Source organism: Canis lupus, chromosome 23 (genome assembly GCF_011100685.1).
Source record: "Canis lupus familiaris isolate Mischka breed German Shepherd chromosome 23, alternate assembly UU_Cfam_GSD_1.0, whole genome shotgun sequence".
Classification (NCBI taxonomy): Eukaryota; Metazoa; Chordata; class Mammalia; order Carnivora; family Canidae; genus Canis; species Canis lupus.
Genome location: NC_049244.1, coordinates 33516441 through 33532634, shown reverse-complemented (window position 1 = coordinate 33532634; position 16194 = coordinate 33516441). Strand labels below are relative to the sequence as shown.

The 16194-nt window shown below is 34.1% G+C and overlaps 1 protein-coding gene and 1 non-coding gene across 5 annotated transcripts in view; one reads left to right on the top strand and one right to left on the bottom strand.

The window, feature by feature from the left end:
* The window catches only part of STAG1 (stromal antigen 1), a 393362-nt gene that overhangs the window by 170283 nt on the left and 206885 nt on the right, over positions 1–16194 (top strand). For all 4 annotated transcript variants that reach the window (XM_038570965.1, XM_038570961.1, XM_038570962.1 and 1 more), the window contains exon 5: positions 10138–10234. In XM_038570965.1, the coding sequence (XP_038426893.1) occupies positions 10138–10234 (97 nt within the window). The remainder of the gene's footprint in view (positions 1–10137; positions 10235–16194) is intronic.
* LOC119865488 lies at positions 5024–5126 on the bottom strand. Its single transcript, XR_005377315.1, has one exon. It is a non-coding gene; the product is annotated as a U6 spliceosomal RNA (small nuclear RNA).

Sequence of the window (16194 nt, the reverse complement as noted above, 5' to 3'; positions counted from 1 at the left end):
TAAAAACAAATTTCTCTGAATTTATGCAATAATGCAGTTGAGTAAAAGGGCAGTCATGGGTTCACATTGGCCAGAAACTGCAGTTAGTCAGTATAGTAGGAATAAGAGTAACAATGAAATAGCATTACATGTGTAAGATTAGTTTTTTCCCTTGAAGTATTAACTTAAAAAAAAAGTCAACAACAGGGGAAAAACCCGTCTTTGGAGAGCTCTAAAAACCAAGAACAATTTACCTTATACCTGAGGGTAAAATAACAGTTTAGTCTCATGGAGTAATAAAGAACTCTCAGTCTACCTGTGGAGTATTTACATTCACAGAAAACATGTATATGATATTGCTATAAGCTACACTGAAAAAAATAATCTAAATATTAATTATTAAATAATCACTCTCAGTTTGAAAGAGGAAAGGCCCTTGATTTAAGATTTCTAGTTAGTTGGGATTCCTGGGTGGCTCAGCAGTTTAGCGCCTGCCTTTGGCCCAGGGCGTGATCCTGGAGTCCCAGGGTCAAGTCCCACGTCAGGCTCCCTGCATGGAGCCTGCTTCTCCCTCTGCCTATGTCTCTGCCTCTCTCTCTCTCTCTGTCTATCATGAATAAATAAATAAAATATTAAAAAAAACTGGTGTGTAGCATGTGTACTATTTAAAAAAAAAAGATTTCTAGTTAGGGTCATTAGTTTACAATGTAATGTAGCATGTTATCTTTGCCATCTGCTTGTCTTCCTCTGAAGCAAATGAATCTCCTCTTAAGTAACACTATAGAATACTGATTCTCTGTGTCCTTGTCTGCTTAACCAAGGTCTTATCAAATGGCCTGCTGAAAGAAGCATATTTATCTACTACAGTTTGAATAATAAGCACTCATGTACTGTGTAGAGATCCGGATTGAATTGATTGAGCTTTCTTTTAGGTTTAGCTTATAAAATGCTTAGAAGATTTAAAACTCATTTTTAACTGTAACATTGACTGTTCTGTGCCACATATTTGTATTTTCTCTTTGAACTTTGACCTTTTATTGTTTTCACTTTAGTTTTTCCCAATTTTTAAAATGTTATTTTTCTAACTACCTCAAATTTTTATTATACTCTCCTTTATTATAATATGATAAAATCGTTATAGCAAATGCAATGATTTTTCTTTCTTTACTCTAAACTGTGATTCAAATGCTACATATGGTTTTCTTGTTGAGAACTTATGGCTAAGTTCTTAGAGATTTTCTTTGTAGGTAAGGCTTAGATGTAAATGTTTTGGAATGAATTGAGGGCAAACCTATCAGTGTCACAGTTTGAATTTTTTCACACCTTTTCCCTTTTATATTACTATAAATGTATATGTAAAATATTTTAAATGTAGAATCATATTATGCATATTCCTTTTGTTACTTACTCATAAAAACCTTTTATCAGTGCTAAAATAGATATAGCTCATTTGTATTAATAGTTGTATTTCATTTAACTGTATATATCATAATTAAGCAAAACATTCATTTGCAGTCATTTAGATTACTTAGCCTTTTTGCTCCAGTAAACAGTACTATAATATCATGCAGGTGAGTATTTTTTCTATGAAGGAAGAAACCTATATATAAATAGTTGTAGCCAGAGGGACAGCTTTTGGCAGACATGACTGGCCACCTAAGAAAATTTATTTTTCCCTTCTCATAGTAGAGAAAGTCCAAGGAGGGTACTGGCAAATGGAGACTCCATGTTTCTACTTCCCTTGCATTGAGATGTTGCTAGTTAACAAGTTCATGCCAATGAAGTATGTTACCCAAAGTGATATGTATGATTCCCAAGCTTGGATTGTAAAAATCTACTATGCTTTTCTGTGTGTTCTTCTTCCATCAGCTGGATATTGATTTTTCAGGGTCAACCGTAGAAGCTTCTTATAGAGGATCATAGAGCTTCCGTCAACTTAGGTCCCACAATGATTGTGTGACTATAACTTGTAATTTAGATATTGAGAAGCTGTGATATTCTCTTTGACAGACTGTAGGTATGTTATCATAAGTGTTCTTTGTGGGAGTGCCTGATTGGCTTAGTTAATACAGCATGCAGATCTTGATCTTGGGGTTATAAATTTGAGCCCTACATTGGGTGTAGAGATTAAAGAAACAAGAAGTGTTTTTACTGTTAATCTTGCAATTATACTGCACTTATCTTTCCCTACTACTTAAATAAGGACCGCTCATATTGAAATGTAATATGAGTTTCTTAAGGTGAAAGTTTAAATCATTGAATTAGACCTTTCTTTTGTAAGTATTTAAAGCTATATACCTCTCTCTAAACACTGTTTTAGCTATATACTACACATTTTGATGTGTTTTCATGATGTGTTCTTCATGATGAATTTATCACCTTAGTATAAAATGTTTTTTTATATTTGATACTCCTTCTCTTGATTTCTACTTTTGTCTGATACAAACCTAGTCATAAACAGTTTTATTATAGTTGAAGTTTGCAAGTAACATTTTTTCATTCTTCTAGTACAGCCTATCTGTTCTCTTGTATTTAAAAGTGTGTCTCTTGTAGATATCATGTAATTGGGTCTTTTTTCCAGTCTGAATGGTCATTCAGGAGGAATGTTTAGTCCATTTATTTGGCTTTGTTTAGTTTCCTTAGTCTGAAAAGTTTTTATTTTGCTTTTATTTGAAAGAGTTTTTTCTAGATTAAAAATTCTGCATTTTTCTTTCCCCCCACTTTTATTGAGATATAGTTGACATACTACATTCTGTAAGTTTAAAGTGTGTAACTTTCATTTGATATATTTATATATTGTTGAGTTTTGCTAATATTTTCTTGAGCAATTTGCATCTGTGTTTATCAAGGATATTAGTCTGTAATTTTCTTTTCTTTTGGCATTTTGGTCTTGTTTTGGCATCAGGGTAATGCTTGCCTCATAAAGTGAATTTGGTAAAGTTCCCTCCTCTTCTGTTAGAAAGGATTTGTATGTATTCTTTGAATGTTTGAATGTAGAATTCATCAGTGAAGCTGACTGTAATGTCGTTTGTTAGGAGGCTTTTGGTAACTTATTTAGTCCCCTTACTGGTAAGTGGTCTATTCAGGTTTTCCATTAGGTAATGATTGAGTCTTGGGAGGTTTTATTTTCTAAGAATTTATCCATTTCTTCTAAATTGTCCAGTTTGTTTGTATATAATTATTTATAGTAGTATCTTATGATCCTTTCTATTTTTGTGATATCAGTTTTAACATATTTTATTTCTGATTTTGAGTCATCTACATGAGTCTAATTTTGTCATCCTGTTTATCTTTTCAAAGAAGCAGCTTTTAGTTCCATTGACCTTTTCTATTATCCCTTTAGTTTCTATTTCACTTACTTGTACTCTCATCTTTGTTATTTTCTTTCTTCTACCTTTGGGCTGTAATTGTTCTTTTTTTTTTTTCCTAGTTTCTTTAGGTATAAAGTTGGTTGTTTAAGTTTTATATTGCTTCTTCATGTAAGCATTTATCACTGTGAGCTTCTGTCTTAGAACTGCTTTTGCTTCATCCCATAAATTTTGGTATATTAAATTTCCATTTTCCTGTGTCTCAAGGGAAGAAGAAAAGGAATAGAGAACTAAAAAGATAGCTAGAAAATAATTAACAAAATGGCATTAAGTACATACTTATCATTAATTAGTTTAAATATAAATGGACTAAATTTGTAAATCAGAAGACATGAGGTGGCTGAATGGATAACAAAAAGAAGAGCCATCTACATGAGAGACTCACCCTAGATGTAAGGACTCATATGGCCTGAAAGGGTGGCAAAAGGTATCCCATTCGAATGGAAACTGGAGGAAACCTATACTTATCCCATCCAAATTGGATTTTAAAAACAAGGATTGTAAAAAAAATAAAAATAAAAAAAAACAAGGATTGTGTTACGAGACAAGAAATCGTGTTACAGAATGATAAAGGGGCCAATCCAATAAGAAGATAACATTTGTAAATATTTATGCACCCAACATAGTAGCAGCTAAATATGTAAAGAAAATATTAAGAGACCTAAAGGAGAAATGTACAGCAGTACAATAATGGCAGACTTTAATACCCTACTTACATCAATGCAGAGATCATTTATACAGAGTCAATAAGGAAACCTCAAATGACAGGTTAGACCAAATGGTCCTAACAGATATTTGCAGTACATTCCATCTAAAACAACAGAATACACATTCTTCTCAAGTTCACATGGAACTGTGTTCCAATATAGATCTTTTGTTAGGCTGGAAAACAAGTCTTAATGAGGGTCAGAGTCACAGCAAACATATTTATTTTACCTCCACAATAGTATGAAACTAGAAATTAATTACACGAAGAAAACTGAAAAATCCATAAATCTGTGGAGATTAAACAACATGCTATTTAACAATCAAAAGAAATCAAAAGAGAAATAGAAAAATAATTTGATCCATGATTTTTTAAAATCAGCTTCCTACATTTTCTTCTTCTCATTTCTCTTTGGGACTTCAATGATGTGTATGTTATTTCTTTTGTTGGTATGCCATAATTCCCATAAGCTTTCTTCATTTCTTTTCACTCTTCTTTTTCCTCCTGTATTTAGATAATTTCATTTGATCTGAATACTAGTTTACTGATTCTCCTTTCAGCTTATTCAAATTCATTGTTGAAACTCTTATTTAATTCTTCATTATAGTCATTGTATTGTTCAGCTCCAAAACTTCTGTTGTTCTTTCTTATGTTTTCTTTCTCTGTTGGACTTCTCATTTTGTTATTTTTTTCTGAGGTATTTTTTTCTGATATCTTTTTTTTTTTAATTTTTTTTAAATTTATTTATGATAGTCATACAGAGAGAGAGGGAGAGAGAGGCAGAGACATAGGCAGAGGGAGAAGCAGGCTCCATGCACCGGGAGCCTGACGTGGGATTCGATCCTGGGTCTCCAGGATCGCACCCTGGGCCAAAGGCAGGCACCAAACCGCTGTGCCACCCAGGGATCCCCTGATATCTTTGTTTATCTGTGTTCTCTTATAGCTCTCTTGAGTAGCTGCATAATTTTTTTTTAATATGGAATGCTTAATGAGTTTGCATGTCATCCTTGCATAAGGGCCATGCTAATCTTCTCTGTATAATTTCAGTTTTAATATATTTGCTGCAGAAGCAAGCACAAAAAACTATTTTGAATTTTATGTCCAGCAGTTTCTGGATCTGCATTTCTTTGGGCCAGTTACTGAAGGTGAACTGTATTCCTTTTGTGGAGACATAGTTCCTTGATTCTTCATAATCCTGAAGTTGTGTTTTCATCTCAGTGCATGAAGAATCAGTTACATCTCCCAAACTCATAGACTGACTTCCATAAGAGAAACCTTTCACCTGTGTGTGAGGGCACACTTTTAATTATGCAGTGACCCTTGGTCTGCTGGGGTAAGGTGAGAAATGTGGCTTGTGGTGGCACTGGGTCCAGGAAGGTGTGGTATCTTTTTGGCTCAGGCTACCAGTTTCCACTGGGTGGTCTTTAGTGAGGACTGTGGAAGATCTGCACTGGCTAAAAGGGCTGTTTTGGTCCTTAGAAATACCTACAGGTTTGGTAGCTAGGGACCAAGGAAGACATTGGTGGTGGCCAGAATCAGTGGTGTGCACACACTCAACTGTGATTGGAGCTTGAGTTGGGGGGTGGGGGTCGGGGGTCGGTATGTAATCACACAGCCTGGAGGAGCTAGGTATGGGTAGGCAAAGTGGTACCAGACAGTGACAGAAGGTGGGGCCTGATCTGGGCCTACCAGCAGCTGCAGTATTTCTTGACTTCTGGTACACTTAACAGTGGCTGCATATTTCCTTAGCCTTGTTGCATGCATGCATGCTGCATTGGAGGCCAGTGATAAGTGTTAGGTCAGTGGTGCACAGTTAGAGAGGGCCTACTTCTGTGTGGGCAACAGTGTTCATTGATGAGGGAGTGGTGTTAGGCTGGTGTCTCATACTCACCTAGCTGTAGAATCTCAAGTTGGCTGCTTATGCAGCTCCTTGCCTCCCTCCTGTGGGAGTGTAAAAGGGACTGGTGTCTTATGCGTATGTAGCTATAGAGATCCTGCACAGCTGTGGGGCAGATCAGGTTGGTGGTAGGGGAAGGTTTCTGGGAGAGACTCAGGCAGCTGGTTTCAGCTAACAAAAATACCTATGGGGAGAAAGCTGGCAAGATCTGCAGGAGTCCACAGTGGCTGTGCTAACCTTTGGCTTTGTCAGTGGTAAAATATGCAGAGTTTGTGTATAGAGCAGATCTCTGTGAACCACGATTGCTCTTGGTGCTTGTTTGCTATTAATAGCTTCTCTTTTACTGTTGTTCTAGCTGGCTCAGTACATCTATGGGCTACTGATCTAGATGGGGTGAAACCAAAAGTGGACCTCTGCACAGTGCCCTGCAAGGCTGGGGGGAGCCAGTTGCTCACCACACTCCTACTTTCCTAGCAAGAAAAACTCTTTTTAACTAGGGAGTTCCTTCAGAGCACCATGAAATGTGTTATGGAGGATAGGATTATGTGGGCAAAGTAAAGTAGCCTTCCTTCTCTTGTGTGATGATTTTCACTTATTGTTAAAACATGCTAAGTGGACTGTAGAGGTCTCCTGAATCTGTTGTTTGTCCAGTTGTTGATCTTTGTGGGTCCAGGAAGGTGATCTTTGTGGGACCACAGGGAACTGATGGTAGGGTTTTTTTTCTTTCAATACTTTAAATATGTCTTTCTAATATCCATTGGCTTTCATTTTTTTGATGAGACGTGTGCCATATTTCTTATCCTTTGGCCCCTTGTATGTACCCTATGGCTACTTAAAAATATTTTTTCTAGTGAAGATTTCCCACAATTTAATTTTTTTTAAAAGATCTTCTTTATTTATTCATAAGAGACACAGAAAGAGAGAGAGAAGCAGAGACATAGGCAGAGGGAGAAGCAGGCTCCATGCAGGGAGCCCGACGTGGGACTCGATCCCAGGTCTCCAGGATCAGGCCCTGGGCTGACGGTGGCGCTAAACCGCTGAGCCACCCGGCCTGCCCCCCACAATTTAATTTTGATGTGTTTTATGTAGTTTTATCCTGCCCCCTAGGCCAAGGTCTTATATATTATGAAATACTATTTTTTTTTTTTTTTAAGATTTTATTTATTTGAGAGAGAGAGGCAGAGACACAGGCAGAGGGAGAAGCAGGCTCCATGCAGGGAACCTGACATGGGACTCGATCCCAGGTCTCCAGGATCAGGCCCTGGGCTGACGGTGGCGCTAAACCGCTGAGCCACCCGGCCTGCCCCCCACAATTTAATTTTGATGTGTTTTATGTAGTTTTATCCTGCCCCCTAGGCCAAGGTCTTATATATTATGAAATACTATTTAATCCACCCAACTATGCCCATACTTGGCAATGCCTCTAACAAGCACCAGTGTCTGCCAATTTAAGAAGGATTTATCTCTCTGGAGTTTAGTTCTTTAGATTCTTTTGCTTTTACCCCTCTCTGATAACTTTTAAAAGGTATAACTTTGTTTCCTTTCAGGTGAATAACCAATTATACCAGAATCATTTATTAAATTAACTACTGCTTTTCCTCAGAAATTGAAGTAACTCCTTTGTCACAGCTTAAGTTTTATATATACCTGGATTAATTTCTGTGCTCTATTTTCTTATATTACTTTTATAATCCTGCATTATTTTCAATCTGTATTGTTTTCAGTATCTTTGTGTTGAATTTTAATATTTATAATGCAAATCTGTTGTTCACTCGTATTATTCAGAATGTTTTTGGGTTCCTCACACATAACTAGTGGGATAATAAAAATTGATATTGTCACTTTGGGAGTTAAAATTTGTTCACCATCTTCAGAGTGTTTTCACAGTGCTGGGCCTGTTTAGTTTTGTGTCATACTTCCTTACCTTGGCCACAAAGCATGAAAACTTTTCTGCTTGGGCCATGAGTCTTAAAATCACTTGACCTGCTTTATCCACCATTCTTAGTCAACATGTTCTTGACACATTATTCAGCAGAGCTGAACCTTGAACAAATAGCATGACATGCTTTCTTTTTCTTTTTACCCTCTTATACAGCCATAATATTCTAATTTTCTGTTTACTTTTAAAGTAAAACCTTCCAGACACTAATGTGATGAGACAGAGAAACAGTGTTATATACATCAGAAGTAAAAAAACAATAATAAAAGTCCTTTCTTTTTCATGGAAGAAGGGAATAAGATTGCTCTTCAGTAGAAGAGGTCATTAAAGAAGGCATATGTTCAACCAGAATGGTTAAATTAATAGGACTGATAATATATAGTATTGGTAAGGAAATGGAACACCCAATATCATAATACTACTTATGGGGTATAATTTAATACACCTGTTTTGGAAAAGTTTTTGACTTTGTCTACTACCCATCTACACGCATGTGTTCCAGGTGTTAATATGTTTGTTACTGGGTATATATACAACAGAAAAAAGTTTATGTCCATCAAAATATTTATACAGTCATGTTAATAGCCATTTTATTCATAATAGCCTTAAAATGAAAATAATAGTCATGTATTTAAATAGTAAAGTGACAAATAAATTGTGGTATGTTAATACAATTAGAGGCTACACAGCAATGCAAAAAAAGGAAGTACTGATACACAAAACAATGGTTCAATTTTGATTAAAAGAAGTCAAACATAAAAGATGATGCTATTTATATGAGTTTCAAAAATTGTCCTGTGTTAAGGAATAATAGTAAACCGTTTTAGCTGGGGATGGTTATTGACTGGAAGGGAGCATCAAGGAGCTGTTTCAGTTTTAGAAAGAAAGGTCTTGTATTTTCATCTTGGTTATGATTACACAGGTTTATGTATTTGTAAAATTTTATCAAGGTGTAACTTAAATTTCATACATCTTGCTGTATAGAATTGTTTTTCCACATAAAAGTAAAAATTATCTTAAAAGTGTTTAAAATGATCTTTATACATTTTTTTCTGATAACCTACCCTACTCGAGGAAACCTCAAACAAAATTGCCTTCAAGTGTGCTATTTGGAATCACAGTAAAATTGCCTAATAATTTGGAAAGACTTTATTGATAGAGCACTAAGGCTTTTTTTTTTTTTTAACTCATTATGTGAAACTTATTTAGGTGATTTTCTGCATCCTGTGAGTTTTTATAAGTTTTCTACATTAACACTTATACCTTTCTTGAGCTTATTCTTAGATAATTATAGTTATGAACAGGCTTCTCCTCCATTTATGTTTCTTTTTTTTCATTTATGTTTCTTATATATTGCCAATATCTAAAAGTTATTTTGTACATTTATCTTTTGTCACTTGTCAAATTTTTCCTTTCTTTCTTTCTTTTTTTTTTTTTTTACTTGTCAAATTTTTTCTATCATGAATCTTTTGAGTCACTTTAGTAGAGACTGTTAGGTGTTTTTTTTTTCAACTGTTGGAAAGGGAGAATTTTCCTTATTAAGACTTTACTCATTTTTACTCTTAACTAAAAACTTAAAACCTGTGTCAGATAGTTAGGGATACATCCTTGCCTTGGTCCTGTTTGGTTTGAAATGTCTTGAGCATTTCAACAATATATATATATTTTTTTAACAAATATACCTTTGTCTTTACCTTGCTTATATACATTTCATCTGTTGAGTTTTTCTAAAAGTTGTTAAGTTTGGCTGCACAATTTTATTGGATACCATTTTGAGATCTAGTAATATGATCATTTAATTTCTTTCCTTCATTCATAAATTGAATTTTTAAATTTCCTAGTATTGATTCATTTATGTATTCCTGACAAAAATGAATTTGGTTATACATGGTGTGTACTCTTTTTATGCATTACTAATAGAAGAGATTTTTTGATACTTAATTTCTATCTATATTTAAATGTAGTTTAGCTTTTGTGTTATTTTCACAATGTGGTTTGAATATTACTGTCTAAAATTGTTTAATTATTGGACTAATCAGATTTGTATTTTGGTCTAAACAAATTTTGAAACTTAGTAACTCATCTTCTAATTACCTTTAAAAATAAAGGAACCTTTAGTTTTATTTGGCTATAGAGAAATAATTTCTTTAAGTAGACACACAGATAAAATCACAAACTTTAAAAATATTTATTTACTGTATTTTCAGTTTTCTTGAAGTTTTCATTTTTATACATTTTTTTCCTACAGTCCGTGGTGGATGACTGGATTGAATCATATAAACAAGACAGGGACATCGCACTTCTGGATTTAATCAACTTTTTTATCCAGTGTTCAGGATGTCGAGGTACATAATATTGGGATAAATAATGTGCTTTGATTCTGTCAGTGTCAAATTTATTTCATCTTTCTTTAGTTGTATATAATCCATCCTAGAACTATGTGCTAAACTTTTTCTGATAAAGAAAAATATTATTTAAGGATACTTCATCTTTCTGTTCACTTTTGCTATGAAATAACAGATTTCTGAAATTTCATGAAATTTTGAAGGAAATCTAAAATTCATTTAATGAATTTGTGAATTGACATTTTAGATTATAAGCTTTTCCTGATATTATTAGTAGCTATGCTCCATATTAAGAATTTTGCTAGTTGCTAACATTATCTTGTATCATTGTCAGTATTTTGGTCCTCATTGTATAGATGAAGTACTTGAAGCTTCAGTAATTTGTTTTAGGTAACATAAGTACCAGAATCAGATTTCTTAAGTTTATCATCCATTGGAAATCCATAGGCAATTTTTAAAAATAAAATGCAGGGGCACCTGGCTAGCTCAGTGGTTGACTACCTGCCTTTGGCTCAGGTCATGATCCTGGGGTCCTGGGATCGAGTCCCACATGCAGGAGCCTGCTTATCCCTCATGTTTCTGCTTCCCTCTCTATCTGTGTCTTATGAGTAAATAAATAAAATCTTAAGAAAACTTAAAAATTAAAATGTAATTTTATTTTTACATTAATATTTAACTGATATTTTTCTTGGGAATAGATAAATCTTAACAGATGATAAAGTGCTACATGGGGGCAGCCAATTGATAAATCAGCATCCTTTGCTTTTTAGCACAGAAAGTACAGTGATCTTTTATTGAGATCACTATTACAGTTGATTTCTTGAAGGCTTTCTTATTTCTATTTGTCACTAACAGTATTGATACAAGTAGTTTATCAGATATTTACAGAACACCTATCTTGTACTAAGTACTCTTCCAGAGGATACAAACGTTACCAAGATAGTCTCTGCCCCAGTAAGTATTAGAGTATGTGTAATTTTCAAAGGAGGCTTTATTACATACAAGGAACAGAAAGGGAAATTTACCAGTTCAATAAAGTGCTCATCAGTGCCATCTTAAGAATAATACTGTTTACAATTTAATAACAATATGTGCTAAACTTTGTATTTGCTCCCTTTAATCTATTGGTTAATAGATCAAGCAGTTGTAATTTTTATAGATCAGGAAACTAAGAATAAAGAGCTTAGGTAAGTTTTTGGACATCATACAGTTAGTTTAAGTGCCAAACTCAAGATTCAGAGTCCGGCTTTTATTAATCTGAGTCTGGGTCCCTAAGGACAAGATATTATGGGACCAATAGAGAAGGGCTTCTGATCTAGCCCAGGCTTTGTATCTCTATGTATTTGTGAATGTTGGAGCATTTGTAAGAAAGTACATCTCAGAGGAAGAAACTGTGATGAGACTGAGGCTGAGGGATAAGAAAGTTAAAGAGGATGAGAAGGGCCAAGGTTAACAGACTATGTATAAATACCTGAAGACAAGAAAGCAGGGTACACTCTTGGACATAAATGGAGTTTGAACCTGAATCCTAGAGCATTGATTGGTGAAGAGTGACAGGAGATTGTACTATTTGGAGGAACGTGACTTTGATTTTGCAGCCTTAAAATGGATAAGGCAATCACTGATACTTTAAATGTATTATGTATCTAAGTGTTCTGTTGGATTCGATTTTGAGTTTAAAACAACTGATAGTCTTTAAAATTTTCCCTTTTGTAATTCATTCCCAGGATTCAAAAGCTTTAGAATATATAAAGCAAAAAGTCTTTACCACTTCCTGCCTTCCCATCTATCTCCAAAGAGTTAATCGCGTTTAACTGTTTTGTTTTATATTCATCTGTTAGCATTTTTAATCTAATTTTGTTTATATAAGTAAGAATATCCTTTCCCACCACTGTTACACAAAAGCTATTGATGTATAGGGAGCTTTTTTAATACAGCATTCCTTTGTGTGTATGTACAATAATTTAGTTTAACTAGTCTTCTATTAAGACCATTACATTATTTGTAATCTTTTGCTATTACAAACAGTACTGTAATGAGTATTTTTGTGTATACCTTATTTGTTCTTTGTGGAAGAATGTGGGAAAATGTTTTTGTAAAATTGTATCAGATACTGCCAAACTTCTGCTATATGAATTGTGCCCATTTTTAATCCCATTAGTAGTACATGAGTATTTCTTCTCAGTCTTTACAACAGGGTTTTTATCAAACTTTGAGGTCAGCCTTATAAATGATTTAAAAATTATGTGTCAGTGTGATTTCTTTTTTAAATTGAGGTGAAATTCACTTAGCGTACAATTAGCCATTTTATCTATTTACTTTTATAATTAACCATTTTAAATTGTAACAGTTCAGCAACTTTTAGTACATTCACAATGTTGAATGTTGTGTGACCACTTCTCTTATTATCAAAATGTTTTTATCACTCCAGGAGAGTATCTTATATTTATTAAGTAGTCATTCCCATTCTTCTCCTTCAACCCTTGACAAATACTAATCTGCTATCTGTTTGTATAGATTTGCTTGTTTTAGTCCTTTTATATAAAGCAGTTATATAACATGTGACCTTTTATGTCTGATTTTTTTCACTTAACCAAAATGTCTTCAAGGTTTATCAAGGTAGTGCCGTGTATCTATAATTAATTCCTTTTTATAGCTGAATAACATTGTGGTGTAGATCACAGTTTTTAAATTTATTCATTTGTTAACGTATATTTGGATCATTTCCATCTTTTGTTGGTTGTTGTGAATATTGCTACTATAAACATTTATGAGCAAATTCTGTATGAGTACTTGTTTCTTGATTTTGGGGGATAAATACCTAGGAATTGCTGGATCCTGGGGTAATTCTATTTTCCTTTTTAGGGAGCTGTCAGATTATTTTCTACAGCAGTTGTAGCATATATTCCTTCAAAAAATGTTTCTTCCCTCCTTTCCGTACTGTTTTCCACAGTGACCACACCAGTTTACATTCCCACCAACAATGCACTAGGATTCCCTTTTCTCCACATCCTTGTGAACACTTGCTGTTTTCTTTCTTTCTCTTTCTTTCTTTCTTTCTTTCTTTCTTTCTTTCTTTCTTTCTTTCTTTCATTCATTCATTCATTCATTCATTTATTCATTGTATCCTAGTGGGTATGATTTGTGTCCTTAATTATCAGTGATCTTGAACATATTTTCCTGTGCTTTTTGACCATTTGTATATCTTAAGAAAATGTGTATTCAAGTCCCTGTTCACTTCTAAATTAGTTTTCCTTTTGTTGTGCATTGTTAAGAGTTCTGTATATATTCTGAATACTAAACACTTATTAGATATTTAGTCCATTTTATATGTTATTTATTTTTTGCTCATGCTGGTAGTCTCAAATCTAAGAATCCATTGCTAAATAAAAGGGCATAAAGATTTGTAAAAATAACAAATAAAGATTTGTATTTTTTTTCAAATAGAGACAGTCCCCAACTTATGGTTCAACTTGTGATTTTTTAAAATTTATTTTTAAAGATTTATATGTTTAATTTTAGAGAGAGTGGGGGGTAGGGAGAGGCAGAGGGAGAGAGGTAAACAGTCTTAAGCAGATTTCCTGCTGAGCACAGAGCCCAGTGGGGCTTGATCTCATTATGCTGAGATCACGACCTGAACTGAAACCAGGAGTCAGATGCTTAACCAACTGCACCATCCAGATGCCCCTCAACTTGTGATTTTTTTAACTCTACATAGAGTAGTACAAAAATAATACACATTCTATAAAAACTGCACTTCTCATTTTGAATTTTGACCTTTTCTTGGGCTTAGAGATATGTGATAGGATACTGTCTTCTGATACTGTACAGAAGCAGTGAGCCATACCTCCCAGTCAGTCGCACAATAATGAAGGTAAACAGCAAAACACTCACAACCATTCTTTACCTCTATAATCATTCTACTTTTCACTTTCAGTACAGTATTCAGTAAATTACATGAGGTGTTCAACACTGTATTATAAAATAGGCTTTGTAGTAGATGATTTTACCCAACTGTAGGCTAACGAAATGTTCTGAGCACAGGTAAGGGAGGCTGGGCTAAGCTATGATATTCAGTGGGTTGGATGTATAAAATGCATTTCTGACTTATTTTCAGTTAATTATGATGGGTTGATCTGGATGTAACCCTATCATAAGTGAAGGAAAATCTGTAGTTTTATACTTTTAACCGTATAATTAGGTTGTTGATCATGGTTAATTTTTGTATATGGATGATTTTAATTTGTATTTCTGTTAGGAGTGAGACTTGAGAGCTAATTCTATTTCTTTTTTCTTGAATTCTCTGTTCCTATCCTTTGCCAATTTTCCTTTCTGGTATCTTCTTAGTTTCTGAAGAGGCATTTGAAAAAATGGATTTTTAAAACATTTTGATAAAAGTTATAGAATGATATTTTTATAATATGATTAACGAAGAATGCATTTTCACAATTGGAATATAATAAAAATCCAGAAATATACCCAAGTACAAATGAAACTTTAGTAAGCATATCTTAAAACATGAAAGAAGAGAAAGACAAATTGCAACTACACTGAGATCTCATTTTTCACTTATCAGATTGGTAAATTTAAAAATTACAACAACAAATACAAAAATTACAACAACACTCTGTTGGTTAAGCTATTAGAAAATAGACACTCTTACATTGTCTCTTTTTTCCCCCATTGTTGCATTGTTTCTTAGAATAAAAATTGATACATCTCTGATGGAAATAGATTTGGCAGTATCTCCCAAAACTACATTTGTTTTATTCCAGTCATTGTACTTCTATAAATTTGCCGTGAAGATACAGCTCCAGAATTAAGAAAATGAAGGCACAGGGTTACTCAGTACGATATTATTTGCTAATACAAAATATTGGAAACAATCTAAATACTTGTATATAGGAGAGTGATTAAGTAAGTTATCATAAAGGTACAAAATGGAATTTTGTAAAAAATTCTGTGAAAAAGAATGAGGAAGATCTCTGTGGACTGATGCAGGGAGATTTTCAGGATTTGTTTTTAGCGGTGAAATGCAAAGTGCAAAAGAGCATCTACAGTATGCAACTTTCTTGGGAAGGAAGAAGGGGAAAATGGACTATATACATATATCTTCCCCTTTTGAGCAAAAGGAAAGAGGAAAGACAAAAGAGAATATCGGCTGGTTACCTGCAGGGTGCGTTTGTATATATAAATGAGATATAAAGTCTAGAAGGAATCGGGGTAAAAGGATGATACTTGAGTATACCTTCTTTTAAATTGAAGTATAGTTGACATCCAATACTGTATTAGTTTGACGTATACAACGTAATGGTTTCACATTTATATACATTATGAAATGTTCACAGTGATTTTCTCACCCATACAAAGTTATTACAGCATTATTGACTACATTTAAAAAAAATATTTTATTTATTTATTCATGAGAGAGAGAGAGAGAGGCAGAGACACAGGCAGAGGGAGAAGCAGGCTCTATGCAGGGAGCCTGACATGGAACTCGATCTTGGGTCTCCAGGATCACGCCCCGAGCTGCAGGCGGTGCTAAACCACTGTGCCACTGGGGCTGCCCTATAACTAGAACTTTATATGTCTTAACCCCCTTTACCTATTTCACCCAGTTCCTTCCTCCATTCCTCTGGCAACCATCAGTTCTATGTATATATGAGTCTGTTTCTGTTCTCTTTGTTCATTTGTTTTGTTTCTTAGATTACATTTACATGTGAAAACGTGGTATTTCTCTTTGTCTGACTTGTTTCACATAGCATTGTATTCTCTAGGTCTGTCCATGTCATATGCATGCCCATCAATTTGCTGTGATGATGGCAAGATTTTATTCTTTTTTATGAACAAGTAATATTTAAGTGTGCATGCCTGTGTGTTTACACACACACATTCTATTGATGGACATTTAAGTTGCTTCTATATCTTGCCTATTGTAAATATTGCTGCAGTAAACATAG